We start from the raw sequence: 12,853 nt of genomic DNA on the forward strand, positions 1-12,853 counted from the left end.
CTACTTAATGCGACGAAAAAATAAAGAACTTCCCGGGTTTGACGTACCAAAACTGCCAAAGCCACGAACCGATCATAAGAACACGGGACTCGGAAGCGATTCCAAGCGCCTCTGGTTCTTTAGCAGGCACCTTATCTAAGTGCACGAGCGTTTTTTACATTGCGCTCCAATTAAATTCCGCCCGTAGCGACCGGGATCGAACCCACGACCTGAGCAGCGAAGCACGCAGGCACTGGGCTAAGGAAGGCGTGTTAGGAAACGTTAACGGTTATAAAATATTTTGGAGAAAAGAAAAATACGGCAGACACAGCGTAGGTCATTTGCTGGTGGATCTGCCGCATTGCACCATTCATTAAATAGTCAGTACATGGTCACGTACAAAAACAATTTGAACCGTAATTTGACGTAATATTCCCAAAGACGTGGTTGCTGTCTTATATTTTGACAGCGATTGTATCTGGTCTTCGTTTAGAAACTTGATACTGTTCGCAAAAGCTGTCACGCTGTTTTTGAGCTTCTGAGCTTTCTTTTTCAAGTCTTTGTGTACTTCTTGAAGCTGCGTGTATTTTCTTGTGGTATATATGTTACAGAAGACTCGGTCTGTTGATAAAGCGTGTTGGCTGTTGCAGAAGCGGCAGATGGTATATCAGGGAGAGGCCTTTCCTTGGGTGGTCTACGGTGTTGAGGGAGAGCGGCAAAAATAGAAAATAAAACGCGCGAAAAACATGAGGAGGCGTAATGACAAAATATCTTCACGTGTGTTATTATTGTGCAATGACGGCTTTGGTAGTTGCGGCTTGAATTTGTTAGACTTAGATTTTGAGAAACTTCAAATAGTTATAATTTTTCGCAGCGCCTCATTCGCAGAAGCGAGCACCTGGATCTATGTGTTTACGACCAACGGATGAATTAATTCTATTTAGTCACACATCAGTTTTAGGGAAAAAACTTAAAGCCTGCCCATTTCCACGAAATTTTGTACGTGATACCAACGTCGAGAAAAGCGTCGAGAATTGCTGACGCTGTCCCAGTGGCGTAGCCAGATGAAGGGGAGGGGGGAGGTTGCACATCGGATACGTGCTCCCCCCCTCCCCCTACCTCGAAATTGATTTAGTATGCTGCCTGCCTCTCCTTCCAACTCTGCATACTCCTTGACCACGGTCAAGTGCGTGCCCAAACAGCTCGAAAAAAATTTCTGGCTTTGTCGCTACGCCTCTCCACACAATATCCGCCCCAGACTCTCGGAACATCGTTCCAAACTAAACAGCCCAGCTGTACTATGGCCTGCGATGGCGCGGTTATTCGTCGGTGGTAAATTCTACTGAATATGAACAAGGGATGCTCCCCCGAAGGGGTACGAGGCGGACACGTACGGAGAAAACTGCGACATGGCATTTCTGGAACTTCGAGGACACTTGTCAGAAGGCATTTGCGCTTTGTGACAAGTGTCAAAAGCTCAAGTGACATCCGCGACTCTCGGACACGTGACAAGCCGCCCCTGCGTCGTCTCTTTCTTCCTCTTGTGTGTCTCAATTCGCGACAAAGTATGTCCCGAGCATTTGTGCTTGCGCGCTTTTTCCCTGTGAGGAGGCCACTTAAAGCGAAGCTTTCTGCAAGCAAAAATGGTCACGCACGGCAGCCAACCTACGAATTTGCAAATGGTCCCCCCCCACGTGCAATTTCTCATTTAATGAGCATGCGGGGAAATGTTCTGCCTTACCTCTGAATTGGGGGACCCTTGTGGCACAGCGTCTGTCCTCAGCTTTCCACCCATCTGCTCCAAGCTGCTTCTTTCTTTTTCTTTTTTTTTCAAAGTGAACCCGAAAGTCGAAGAAGGGTACTAGTTTGGGCTAGTTGGTTTCAATTCACGATAAATGTTATTTGCGCACCACATGGAACGACAGAGACAAGCGCAATCTTTCAACTGGTTTTAATGGTAGGAAGTCAAGTGCTTTATATACATACATGAATGTGACGTAACATGAAAGACAATAAAATATGCATGTGCAATCAACAAGACAGGCTTGAACACGCGAATTCGCAATAGCGAGATAAATTTTAAATAATACTTACGACACCCAAGGAAGACATGTCGATGGCCTACATCCAGCGCTCCGCTTTCGCAAAATCTTGCCCCGTTAAGATAACTAATTTATTTTTGTGATATTCCCAATGAAGCCACACAGACGCAGTTTTTCTCTAGGCGATGAATTTTTGCCGCTTGAATTATCTCGCGTATCGTCTGGTTGTTGCGCTTAGCTATAAACCTTGCAGTCACCGAACAACGGCTTGCAACCGCAATCCCGACAGTGTAAACACAGGTGCCCTTGTACCGTCCTGTATACATTACTGTTATGTTCCTGAAGCCTATCGTTCGGGCATCTGCCCGTTTGGCCAATATACTTTTTCCCGCAGTCAAACGGGATCTCGTACACCACATTTTTTGCGCATTCTACGTATCGCGGTTCCTGTAGTTCTTTGTACATGTCATCTTGCTTGTGCTGTTTTGCCTCTTTTCTTTACGTAGTGACGCTTACTTGTGGGGCGCCGTAAAAACCACTTTTACCCCGACACGGCCTCCATCCTTTTTTAGACGATGTGCGACGTTATGAAAGTGCGGTATTACAGCCGTCCCTCGAGCCGACTCGTCTCGGCCTCAGATCGTCTCGGTTCGGTACTTCGCCCAGACCGCCTGACAGCTCGCAATAAAGACTCCGCAACAGATATAACGACATCGCCTGGATATCCTGCCTGCTGGAACCGTTCAACCTGGGGCTGAAGGATATATTCTTTCCACTACGTGGTGGCAAGACTTCTTCGGGGCATTCTTTAAGCAAGTATGCTTGCTACCGCTTTTTCACCAGCTTCGAACGGCTCGAACAATAGGACAGCAGAGGCTTATTTGCTCGTGGCTCGTATTTCTAAGAAACGTGTGAATCGGAGAAGGATGGAGCCATCTTCAGCTAATTCGTTAGTTAGGATCAAAGGACTCGGGCCTGACCTAGCGAGCCACAAGCACATGCGTCTCACATTTTACGCAGGGACATAATTTACTTGTAAGTGTAACTAAGACAAGGCCGTTTACCCAGTAGGATTCAGCCGTAACTATAATGGGCCGTTAAGGTGTAACCCATATTTTTTTTTTCTTTTACTACGTACTACAGGCCCTGAGCGGGCCCAAAGGGGATGGGCAAAAAACACACAGCCAAGAAACCATGGGCTGCGCGTGCGCGAGTTCCAGTAACAAAAATTACTAGGAGCGAGATGCAGCACGCAGCAAACGAGAAAAAAAAAGTACATTTGAGTTTTCGGGAAAACTTCGCACGTGCCTGGAAAGGCATGTCGCTTTTGCGCTCACACTGCATACCCGCGAGTAGTATTTCGTCAGGTTCCGCTTTTCTCACTTTGATTTTGACCATCCAGCGAATTAATCTTCGGAAATAGAAATAACGTCCAACCATTCCTGGAGTGATTCGTGCACAGAGCTTAAGGCATCTTCCAGGCATCTTTCTTTTTCTTTCGGCGCGCGGAGACTCGTTGTGCGAGTTTGCTTTGGCACGCGCGCGAGCGGAGGCGTGGGAAGTTCGCGGACGCGCTTAAAATCGGCGGCACCTGACCCAACAACGGGTGTATCCGGCCTGCACGGAGCGGCGGGGGAGGAGGACATCGAGGCGCCCATTGGTATTGTGCACATTCGACGCGGTGCAAAGGCCAAACGAGTTTCTCGCGTCTCCTTTCTTCTCTGCCACGCTCCTTCCATATATGTACACGCACTGAACCACTACCGACGCGGCGTGCAAGACAGCAGCAGCAGTAGTGGGAAAGTCGAAGGAAGAGGCAAAGAAAGCTCCGCTTTAAAAAAATAGTTTCCACGTCCCGCTGCCCCTGCCCCCTCGGTGAGCGGCCCGACGCGGGACGGTGAAGCGTTCGTGCATGATGAGCTGTGCGTAGTATTGCGACTCGGGGTCGAAGACGAGAGACGGACTCTCGGAGCAGACGAACAGGAGATGAAAAGCTTTATTCGATATTTACATATAGCAGGTGATAGCGTAAGTACAAGTAGCGGCGCCGAAGAGCGTCGAAGACCGACGGGGCGGCTGGTGGCGACTCTCTCTTCTAACAATGGGGCGTCTCATTCCTTTGGGCGTCTCACCGTCAGCAGGAAAGAGGCAGGACCGGTGCTGACGTCAACCACGTCAATTTCCTCTTTCCTCAAAGGAGAAGTTCAAGCTGCGTAAAACCGGTCTCCACGGCGGGGGTCAGCAGTTCTGTGGAATTCTGAAGGCTGCCAGTGGATTCGTGCCCCCGGACAACTCAGTTCGACCCACGGAAAGGGTTCGGTAGATTCCTGGAACTTTGCCGGTTGTCACCAAGGGCAACCACTTCCGAAGAACGAGGTGGGGAGGGGGGAGCGCCCGTGGCCTCGATTTAGGAGCCCAGTGTGGCACAACAGTGGGGAGCCACCTGCGTTAGCACACATAGTAACTCTAGCTGCATGGGGATCTTCCTGGAACTGGCCGCCAAGTCCGCCAAGACAACAATCATGGTACAGGCTAGGCTCCATTAGTGCTTTGGGGAGAAGTTGTTCTTTAGGGGAAGTCCTCCCTCCCCACCGCCTGCCGTCGCCCCGGGCAGCCGCTATTCTTAGAGGAAACAATAGAGTCCCGGTGCGCGCTGACCAAAGGAGAAGAAAGCCAAGCTAAAGCGCTGCTTCACTGAATTCGGCGTCCGGATAGGGCTTTGCAAGTCTGTCACAAAGATACTTCCAACCACGAACGGAGTACGGAGAGAGAGAGAGAGAAGTGGTTCTTGAAGGGAGAAAGAAAGGTTGACGCTGTTTTCTGCAGCCCTTGCGGGAGCACGGCTCAGCGTCAACAGGGGGGGGGGGAGAGTGGGAGCAAAGGAGATAGGAGAGTAGAGGGTTAAAGTGACGCCATGGGCAGCGGCTGAGCAGTCCGGCAGGAACGGCCCATTGGGTCCGGTAGGAGTGGTGATCGGGTGAAAGGCCAGGGGTCGGTGATCCAGCAGGAGCCAGATGATTGGGGCAGGTCGAGTAGCCTGTAGTGGTTTGGATAGCCGTGAGGCTATCCGTCTTTGCAGAAAATCCGAGAGTCTCGCCGAGAGCCCCGACGAGTCGAGGTACTCGACGACACTTAGGAGGGCTGGTAGCTCGCTACGACCAGGGAAGAGGATGTCTTCCTGCCGTGCAGAAGGAAGCCCCAGGCGTCGGAACTCCTGCAGGAGACGGTCACGCTGCTGTAGGTAAGCAGGGCAGGCCAGTAGGAGGTGCTCCAGGATCTCGAGCTCCCCACAGGAGGCACAGGCTGGAGAGGCGATGAGGCCATGCCGGTGGCGGCGAGCACCCGTCCAACAGCAGCCAATCCTCAGTCGCAGAAGGAGGGAGGTCTCCCTGCGTGCGAGGCCGCGCTGTGGAAGTGGTCGCGGAGGGCGGCCCAAGGACGTCCGCTTGTCCGGATGGCAGGCCAGCAGATGGCGCCGAAGCCTGTGGCTTGTGAAATCATTGGCTGTCACAGCCAGGCTGGGCGGGACCACGCAGTGGTGGGCACGCTTTGCCAGTGCATCTGCTTCCTCGTTGCCCGGTATTCCTACGTGGGCTGGAAGCCAGTGCAGGGACACTGAGCAGCCCGCCTCCTGGAGCGCCATCAGCCTTGTCGAGAGCAGGGCAACCCCGAGGCTGGCCCTTTCTGGCCTCTGCAGGCTGAGAACGGAGTACGGAGCTGGATCTGTTCATTCGTCGAGGCAAGGGTGCACGGCGCATTGTGCGAGTGATTGCTTCCGAGAGGACAGCATTCCTCGTGCGCGACTTTTACGTGAGGCACATCAGCGCCAGAAGAGATTATGTTCGAGACGGGAAAAGTCGTCTCGACGTGATGCATTTAAACGCTGGCGTGCGCATTGAATGAGCGAGGAAAATGGTAATGGCTGCCCCAGTCTGCTCTCTCCACCACTTACTAGCGGCTGGGGCTTGTTTCCGGCGAAGGGGGCCGCGCAAGACGTACGCACTGATACGCTAGGAAATGCGATACACTACTGTAACGCTCACGTAAACGTGGCTAGTGACGACAAATGCTGAAGGAGCAAGTAAAGAATAACTTATTATTTTTCTACCTTTCTTTAAGTAGGATCTGCAAAGGCTGAGCTGGAAAACATCGCCGGAAAAGACTGACGGCCGACACTGTGGTGACGATTATACCGAGTACGACCGTGGAACGCCGACTGGACCATTTCACGTCCGTGCCTGCCATGCCAAGATCTCGGCAAGCTTGAACAGAGTCTGAATCGAGCTTGAATGCTGCCGTGTCGGAAGGCTGCCGCTTGCGTGCCTCGCCCAAGTTGTAGCCCCGGGCAACCTCGGAAAGAGAGAGAGAGAGCGCGCTTTAGTCTTTATTCCTTTATTTGAAAACAAAACATACCAATACAATATTTTGTCATCTCGGCAAAGCATCGGTGCTTTTCACAGGGACTGCGCGCTTCGTTCACTTGAATGACGCAACTTAACGTAGCGCTTATGTGGACAACAGGAGACAATAAGAAAAAATAGGACCTTCCTCCCGTGATCATCGAGAGCTCCACGTATGTGCCTTCGGGAACAGCGGCCGTTTTAGGCTCTTCGCTTTTCTGGTGGTCACATCCAATTGAGTCCAGCGCCTCGCTCTCCCCGAGCTATCAGAAGCGGCGTTCGACAAGGCTCCGTTCTGAGCCCGTTACTTTTAAATACGGCTCTAGTGGGCCTTCCAACCCCAGGTTCCCGACCTCGGGCTTTCGACCCCATGTTCCATCTACGCGCACGATTCCGCACTGTGGTGTCGGGGCCCGCGAAGAATGGTGACGCTCACTACAGAGGGCGTTGGATGCGATGACGACCTTCCTCAGTACCACTGGACCTGCCAACAAAAGTGGTGAGGATGCCCTCCCGATCTAGCCAACCGAAAGAGGAGAGAGCGATTGGTGCAAATACTGTTCAACACGTTCTTTTAATTTTCACATATTTCCCCGTTTTCCTGTTACTATATGCAGGTCAATTAATTACCTTCTGTTTGCCAAATTTTGAGATTTCTTGCGAGTCATTTCATTAAGTGATGTGGCCAATCCCCCTCGTAGGTGACTTGCGTGATTCGGAAAGGAATGATCCCGAACCTTCTCTCTGTCGATTTTCCTGCAAATACCCCGACTGCAATGCAACAGCGTCAACCGCTGCAGACCTACAGGAGAAGTCTTCGTGGGTTTCAAACTCCGAAAGTTGTCTAGAGCAGTTGACGCTACCGATCAAAGCCTCGATCAGGTGCTGGTGGCCCGGATCGTTTGCATTGCTCATAGTTATGATCAGGTTGACACTGGGAGCTTAGCCCCGAGTCCCGCATCTATACAGTGACCCATGTCGGCGTGAAACATACATACATACATACATACATACATACATACATACATACACACATGTATGCATACATATCAGAGACATACACACATACATACATATTAGAGACATACATACATAGAAAGTTAGTCCCAGGGAAGCGCGTGAATTATATACCCTAAGAATGAGAATGCATTAGAACTAAATGCGATGCATACAGTCGTCTTTATGCGCATCCTATATGCAACGTGCAATATCGTGCCCTGTTTGAAACGACGCAGTTCATGCGGACGCACACCACGATAACGCCGACGCAGCAGCGATGCCCCGTACGAGAGATGTGGGAAGGCTGGCGCCGTTTCCTGCGCAACCAATGCCGGCCAAAACGTACGCAGCCAAAGCGTACGAAGGGTACGTCTGCCGAAGGAAAAAAATATATGGTTAGGAAAGGTATATACGGCAAGAGAGAAGTACAGCGCGAAAAAGGCAAATAAAAAAGAAAACTGGCTTTTGTCCACGTGCTACACGATATGATCGTTTGAAAGATTTACTTGTTGTTGGCACGAGGGGGAAGTGCGTCTATGCGAATGTGGCCTATGATCAATAAAGAAGAAAAAAATGTGGCTTAACGGTTAGAGAGCATTAGGCTCTTTGTGCTCGGAGACCGGAGAAGCTTCGTTTTAAAAAGAGTGTTATCGCATTTTGAGCGGCACCCACCTGATGTTTAACAGCGCCCACCTAACACTATTAGTCATAACACAAGCGAGCCATGACCTTTGCGGCCTTAATCGAGGCAAGTCAACCTGGGCCGCGACTGCCACCGGTGGCCTTGAACTGGTCACTTACCGAAGCTACGCATTAAATGCGCACGGCCACGGCTTCTGGTGATACGTGATGTTCTTGGGGCTTTACATGTCTAGTCTTCGTGGCAACTTGAAAGTAACAGCAAGCGACTAAATAAGTGCAACAATAATTAGGGAACTTTTCTTTCTGTTGTTCATTATAAATTTTCAAGCAGGTTGAGAGCACTAAAGCAGAAGATAGAGACGTTATTACCACTATTACGTAAGAAAATTAAAAATAAAAGGAAAGATGCACTCAATGTCAACATTTCTGGCGTGTGTAGTTGTTGCTGAATCCCTTCACGAGGATTTTTCAACCCCGTATACGCATCCTCTAACTGACTGGAAACCCAACCAGAGAGTCTACTTCACGGAAGCCGATGCGGTGTTTCCACCAGAAAACAGAGTAGACGCGGGTACGCAGAGTAGACGTTGAGACGCAGAGTAGACGTTGGTTGGTTGACGTTACGCTACTTGGTTCAACCCCACTATACGAGGCATACGCCACGAATCGGGCTTCAGACACAAAACGTGACAAACCACAGTTCTTCAACGAAGAGGGCGCGCTAGGAGCAGCAAGTGACTGACCAGCGCGCGAGTCACTCGAGGCGGCATAAAGTGAAACTCGAAAAAAAAAAAAGGAAGTTGTAGCAGAGACGTACACCGAACCCTTGTTTCCAGTTTTCCATTTCTTAATTCCTTCCTGCAATTCATTGTACGAACACCCGTTTCTAGGCCCATCCTCCGGCCGTTGTCGGTATACTTGTCATATGCGTCGTCATCCCGATTCTTGTAGCGGGCATAGGCTATACATATGCAGAGACGCTCGGCGGTTCATCGGGATTCACCAACGCATGCAATGCGTACTAATTCAAAACGCTTCGCGATCTTGCCAGCATGGGCGAGGAAAGGCGCGCTACGAAACGGACATTTCGGCGGCTAGGTTCGTAGAGATATACATCATCGCTGAGTACGGCCGCGTGACCTTAGAATGAGAACGGAAAGAAAACCCCTCCCTTTTCTCTCTGTCCCCGTTTCAGCATTCTAGCAACAAAGAGACGCACCCGAGTACGCATTAAAATACAAAAAAAAGGTAGACAGGTCAGCCAACTGATCCGATAACAGGTTCCCTGGTTGATCCGGCGATGGGGCAGCTTCGCCATTTGTTGCACAGGTGGCGACGCTCGCTGTTGCTCCTCGCCAACGGCTAGGTTTTGCGCGTTTCGTTTAGGGGTGTGCCAATAGCGATTTTTGAAACTGAATCGAACGTCGAGTACATTTAGGATAGTTTTCGAATGATAAGCAGCCGTTATCACAATTACTACAAACGGTGTTCACATTACAGCATTCTTAAATTTAGCAAGTTTCTGCCGTTACAGAACACGTTATGAAGCGTTGTTCATTTAAAGCAAACAAGTAGTTTCTTGGCATGCACGGGACTCTTCAGAGAGCGAGAATTTTCGCTGCACGGCCTGTCAAGTATGGCTACGTAAGCGGCGTAGCCTGCTCCACTACGGAAGTTCTCCCGTTCTACGCATGCATGTATGAAAATATTGCGCACTTACACTCCAATTTTATGCGCATTTTGGGCGCAGGTGCCGTTTTGAAATGTTCGAAAAAAGCATACGAAAAAGTTATTCGCATTTACGAATACTAATGGGTAAATGTTCTTGGTCGACAACTGTTGAATGAATTTGAATGCATTTACGGCACGAGATGGTTTCATTTCCATCCGCGCAGACTATTTACATGAAGCTCTGAATATCTCCGCTCCAGAACTTGTTCACGCGATTAGTAGCAGACGAACCATCGCGGATATCTATAGGCTTTTGCTATATTTTGCGCATGTACATCATGGCACAATGAGTACTTCTAAAAAAAAGTGTGCATGGATAAAGTGACAAAGAGCAGCACTTAAAAGATAAAGGAAATAACAAAGATCTATGACCGGAAACTATAGGCCTTCATCTCCATTGCGGTTCGCCGCTATGCTCTTATAGGAACAGATATAGGGAACGTTTGTGTTCCGCTCGCACAGACAAAATTCTATGTTCTATGTACCATACTGCATCGTCATCCGAGAAGTAAACAGTTCATGAACTCGATAATCGAACACCGTAACAACGTAAGGCCGTTGCATCCGCTACGAGAATAATCTCCCGAGTACAACAGAGCAAAACCGACGTGCGCCAGCTGGGGACTCAAACCGCGACTGAAACGATACAGAGTGCCGCGACAGTTGCATAGCATGACAACCGCTCGAGACAAGTCAGTATCAAATAAAAACAATCGATGTAAGTTCGCAACACTTAATTATCTAACAACCGAGCAATTCACTGCGTGGTTTTGCAATCACACTCTAAAAAAGTTTGCACCCTTTGGGTTGTATATCTGCCACACAACGATAATCGTCATCTGCCTTGATGGGTTTCCTTTCTTTAACGCTGCGAGCCCGGTACTTTCCAGTAACGAACGGCATGCGCGTTATCAGCATGACATAGCATTCCCGACAGGAAAGTAGCGGGCGCGGCGTTTTCAAGAAAGGAAACGCATCGAGGCAGATGACGATCATCGTTGTATGGCAGAGATACACTCCAAAGGGTGCAAACTTTTTTTAGAGTGCGGACTGACACGTAGCTTCGTTCTTGTCTGCTTTATGCGGCCACATTCGGCCAAGCAGCGGCCGCTACTCAAGCTGACGTTACGCGAGAGAGAGAGAGAGCTGACGTTACGCGGCCTGCGGTTTTTGCGCTAGCAGCCTGGACAAAGGAAGAGGGTAGAACCACCAGCGAAGGCCTGTTGTGGAGGGGGTGAGCAGCGGAGGCGGAAAGCGCGGCGCACGAGGAAGGAACCGGCCAAGGCATTCACTTGGTTAACGCGATGGCCTCCAGCAGCCGTCGTCATCTCAAGTCGGATGCTTCTTTTCAAAGCAACTGATTCAGTGCTGGGTCGCTACTTTGCCTTCCGCTCGATTCTACGCCACCGTTCACGGCCGTAACGTTGCTCGACTACTGACGAAGTGGGAAATGCGTGAAAGGGAATGGCAAGTGGAAAGGCACCACTACAACGCGGTGGCCCAGGGCGCTTACTATCAGGGAGAGAGAGAGAGAGAGAGAGAAAAGACAGAAAAAGCATGGAGGTTAACCAGACGGACGTCCGGTTCGCTACTCTACAATGGGGGAGAGGGGATTAGAAGGAGAGGTGAAGAGATATAGCTAGTGCACTCGTACCGTAGTAGGCACAGAGTCTACATGCGATTTTTCACGACCACTGATTAAAAAAAAGGAGAAAAAAAAAAAAAAACTGGCGCGCAATTCCAGTGCCGTGAAGGTGGATTACCAGCGAAGATGTCTAGCACACGGCGTAGAGGTGACAAAAAATTTAGATCAAAGGTACGAGCAAATTTTATTTCTCTTGAGCGGTGACGCCGGTCATCCCGAGGACACAGGCACAAACACACATTTATTTGACCGGCGGGTCTCGATAGGCGGCACACGAGCGCGCACACACATTTTCTGGATCGCTGTATCTTAGCAGGTGATCTCAGTAAGGGGCATGTTCGTATCATTTGCTTCATTCTATGCAAAAGCTTATGCGTCTCATCATTTGGATATTCATTTATTGCCCCGATAGGTGGTCATCGTGACGATAGGTACACACACACGCATTCTTGTATTACCTCTGTTATTAAATGCGTGAGCATTTCTGTCTACCCAACGATAAATTTGTCAGTCATGTAAGACAATGAATGGCTCATAACGTAGGAATAAAAAAATATATATATATCTTACTGAGGAAGGAGAGGACGGGCCCTCCCACTCCCCTCCTCCCTAAGCTCCGCCTCGCACAAAATATAGTTTACTACTACTACTACTACTACTGAGAGTCTACTGATCTTGAAAACGGTGCCTGTTGATAACTATAATCCACTTAAATTGCATATCGAAGTGATGAGACGTATAAGCTTTTGAATAAAATGAAGCGAATGATCAAATTCAGGAGCTGAGCTTTTGCACAAGCAGACTTGTTGACAGACACGAAAAATTCACGGGACTCTAGCTACAGATAGCTTCGCTGTAAAAGTCACAGTAGCGGCCGAAAGGCGAAACATCGATTGCGATGGCAAATTAGTGGACAGATAGACCGTTTTATGGGAGAGGAGCAACGTAGCTTCGAACCAGCGCGCCGCGTCGCTCTCCTCCTCGCACTGGTATGTGCGTTTCTCCCAGCGGCAATTGGAAAGGTAGCGGCTTAATTGCGAATCAGCGCGATTCTAACGTGTCCTGTCCGGGATTTCTGCGATGTCAGAGGACTCAAGGTCGACGGGCTACCACTCTGCTGTATTCGGCTGCAAGATTAACTTTTGGAAGCAAGTGACGCCTGCGGCAGAAAGGATGTTCCACATGCGCCGCCAAGGTTTGTGAGTGGTGGCGCTGGCTAACACTCCCAGGGTAAGAAAGCATTAAAAATTAAAATTAAACTATGGGGTTTTACGTGCCAAAACCACTTTCTGATTATGAGGCACGCCGTAGTGGAGGACTCCGGAAATTTCGACCACCTGGGGTTCTTTAACGTGCACCTAAATCTAAGCACACGGGTGTTTTCGCATTTCGCCCCCATCGAAATGTGGCCGCCG

General features: G+C 49.7%; 1 protein-coding gene across 1 annotated transcript in view; it reads right to left on the bottom strand.

The window, feature by feature from the left end:
- Positions 1-6,098: 6,098 nt before the first annotated feature.
- Sce (E3 ubiquitin-protein ligase Sce) overlaps positions 6,099-12,853 on the bottom strand; it is a 54,856-nt gene continuing 48,101 nt past the window's right edge. The window contains exon 5 of the mRNA XM_055074998.2: positions 6,099-6,371. Coding sequence (XP_054930973.1) covers positions 6,136-6,371 — 236 coding nt within the window. The 3' untranslated portion in view covers positions 6,099-6,135. The remainder of the gene's footprint in view (positions 6,372-12,853) is intronic.

Source organism: Dermacentor andersoni, chromosome 8, assembly GCF_023375885.2.
Source record: "Dermacentor andersoni chromosome 8, qqDerAnde1_hic_scaffold, whole genome shotgun sequence".
Lineage (NCBI taxonomy): Eukaryota > Metazoa > Arthropoda > Arachnida > Ixodida > Ixodidae > Dermacentor > Dermacentor andersoni.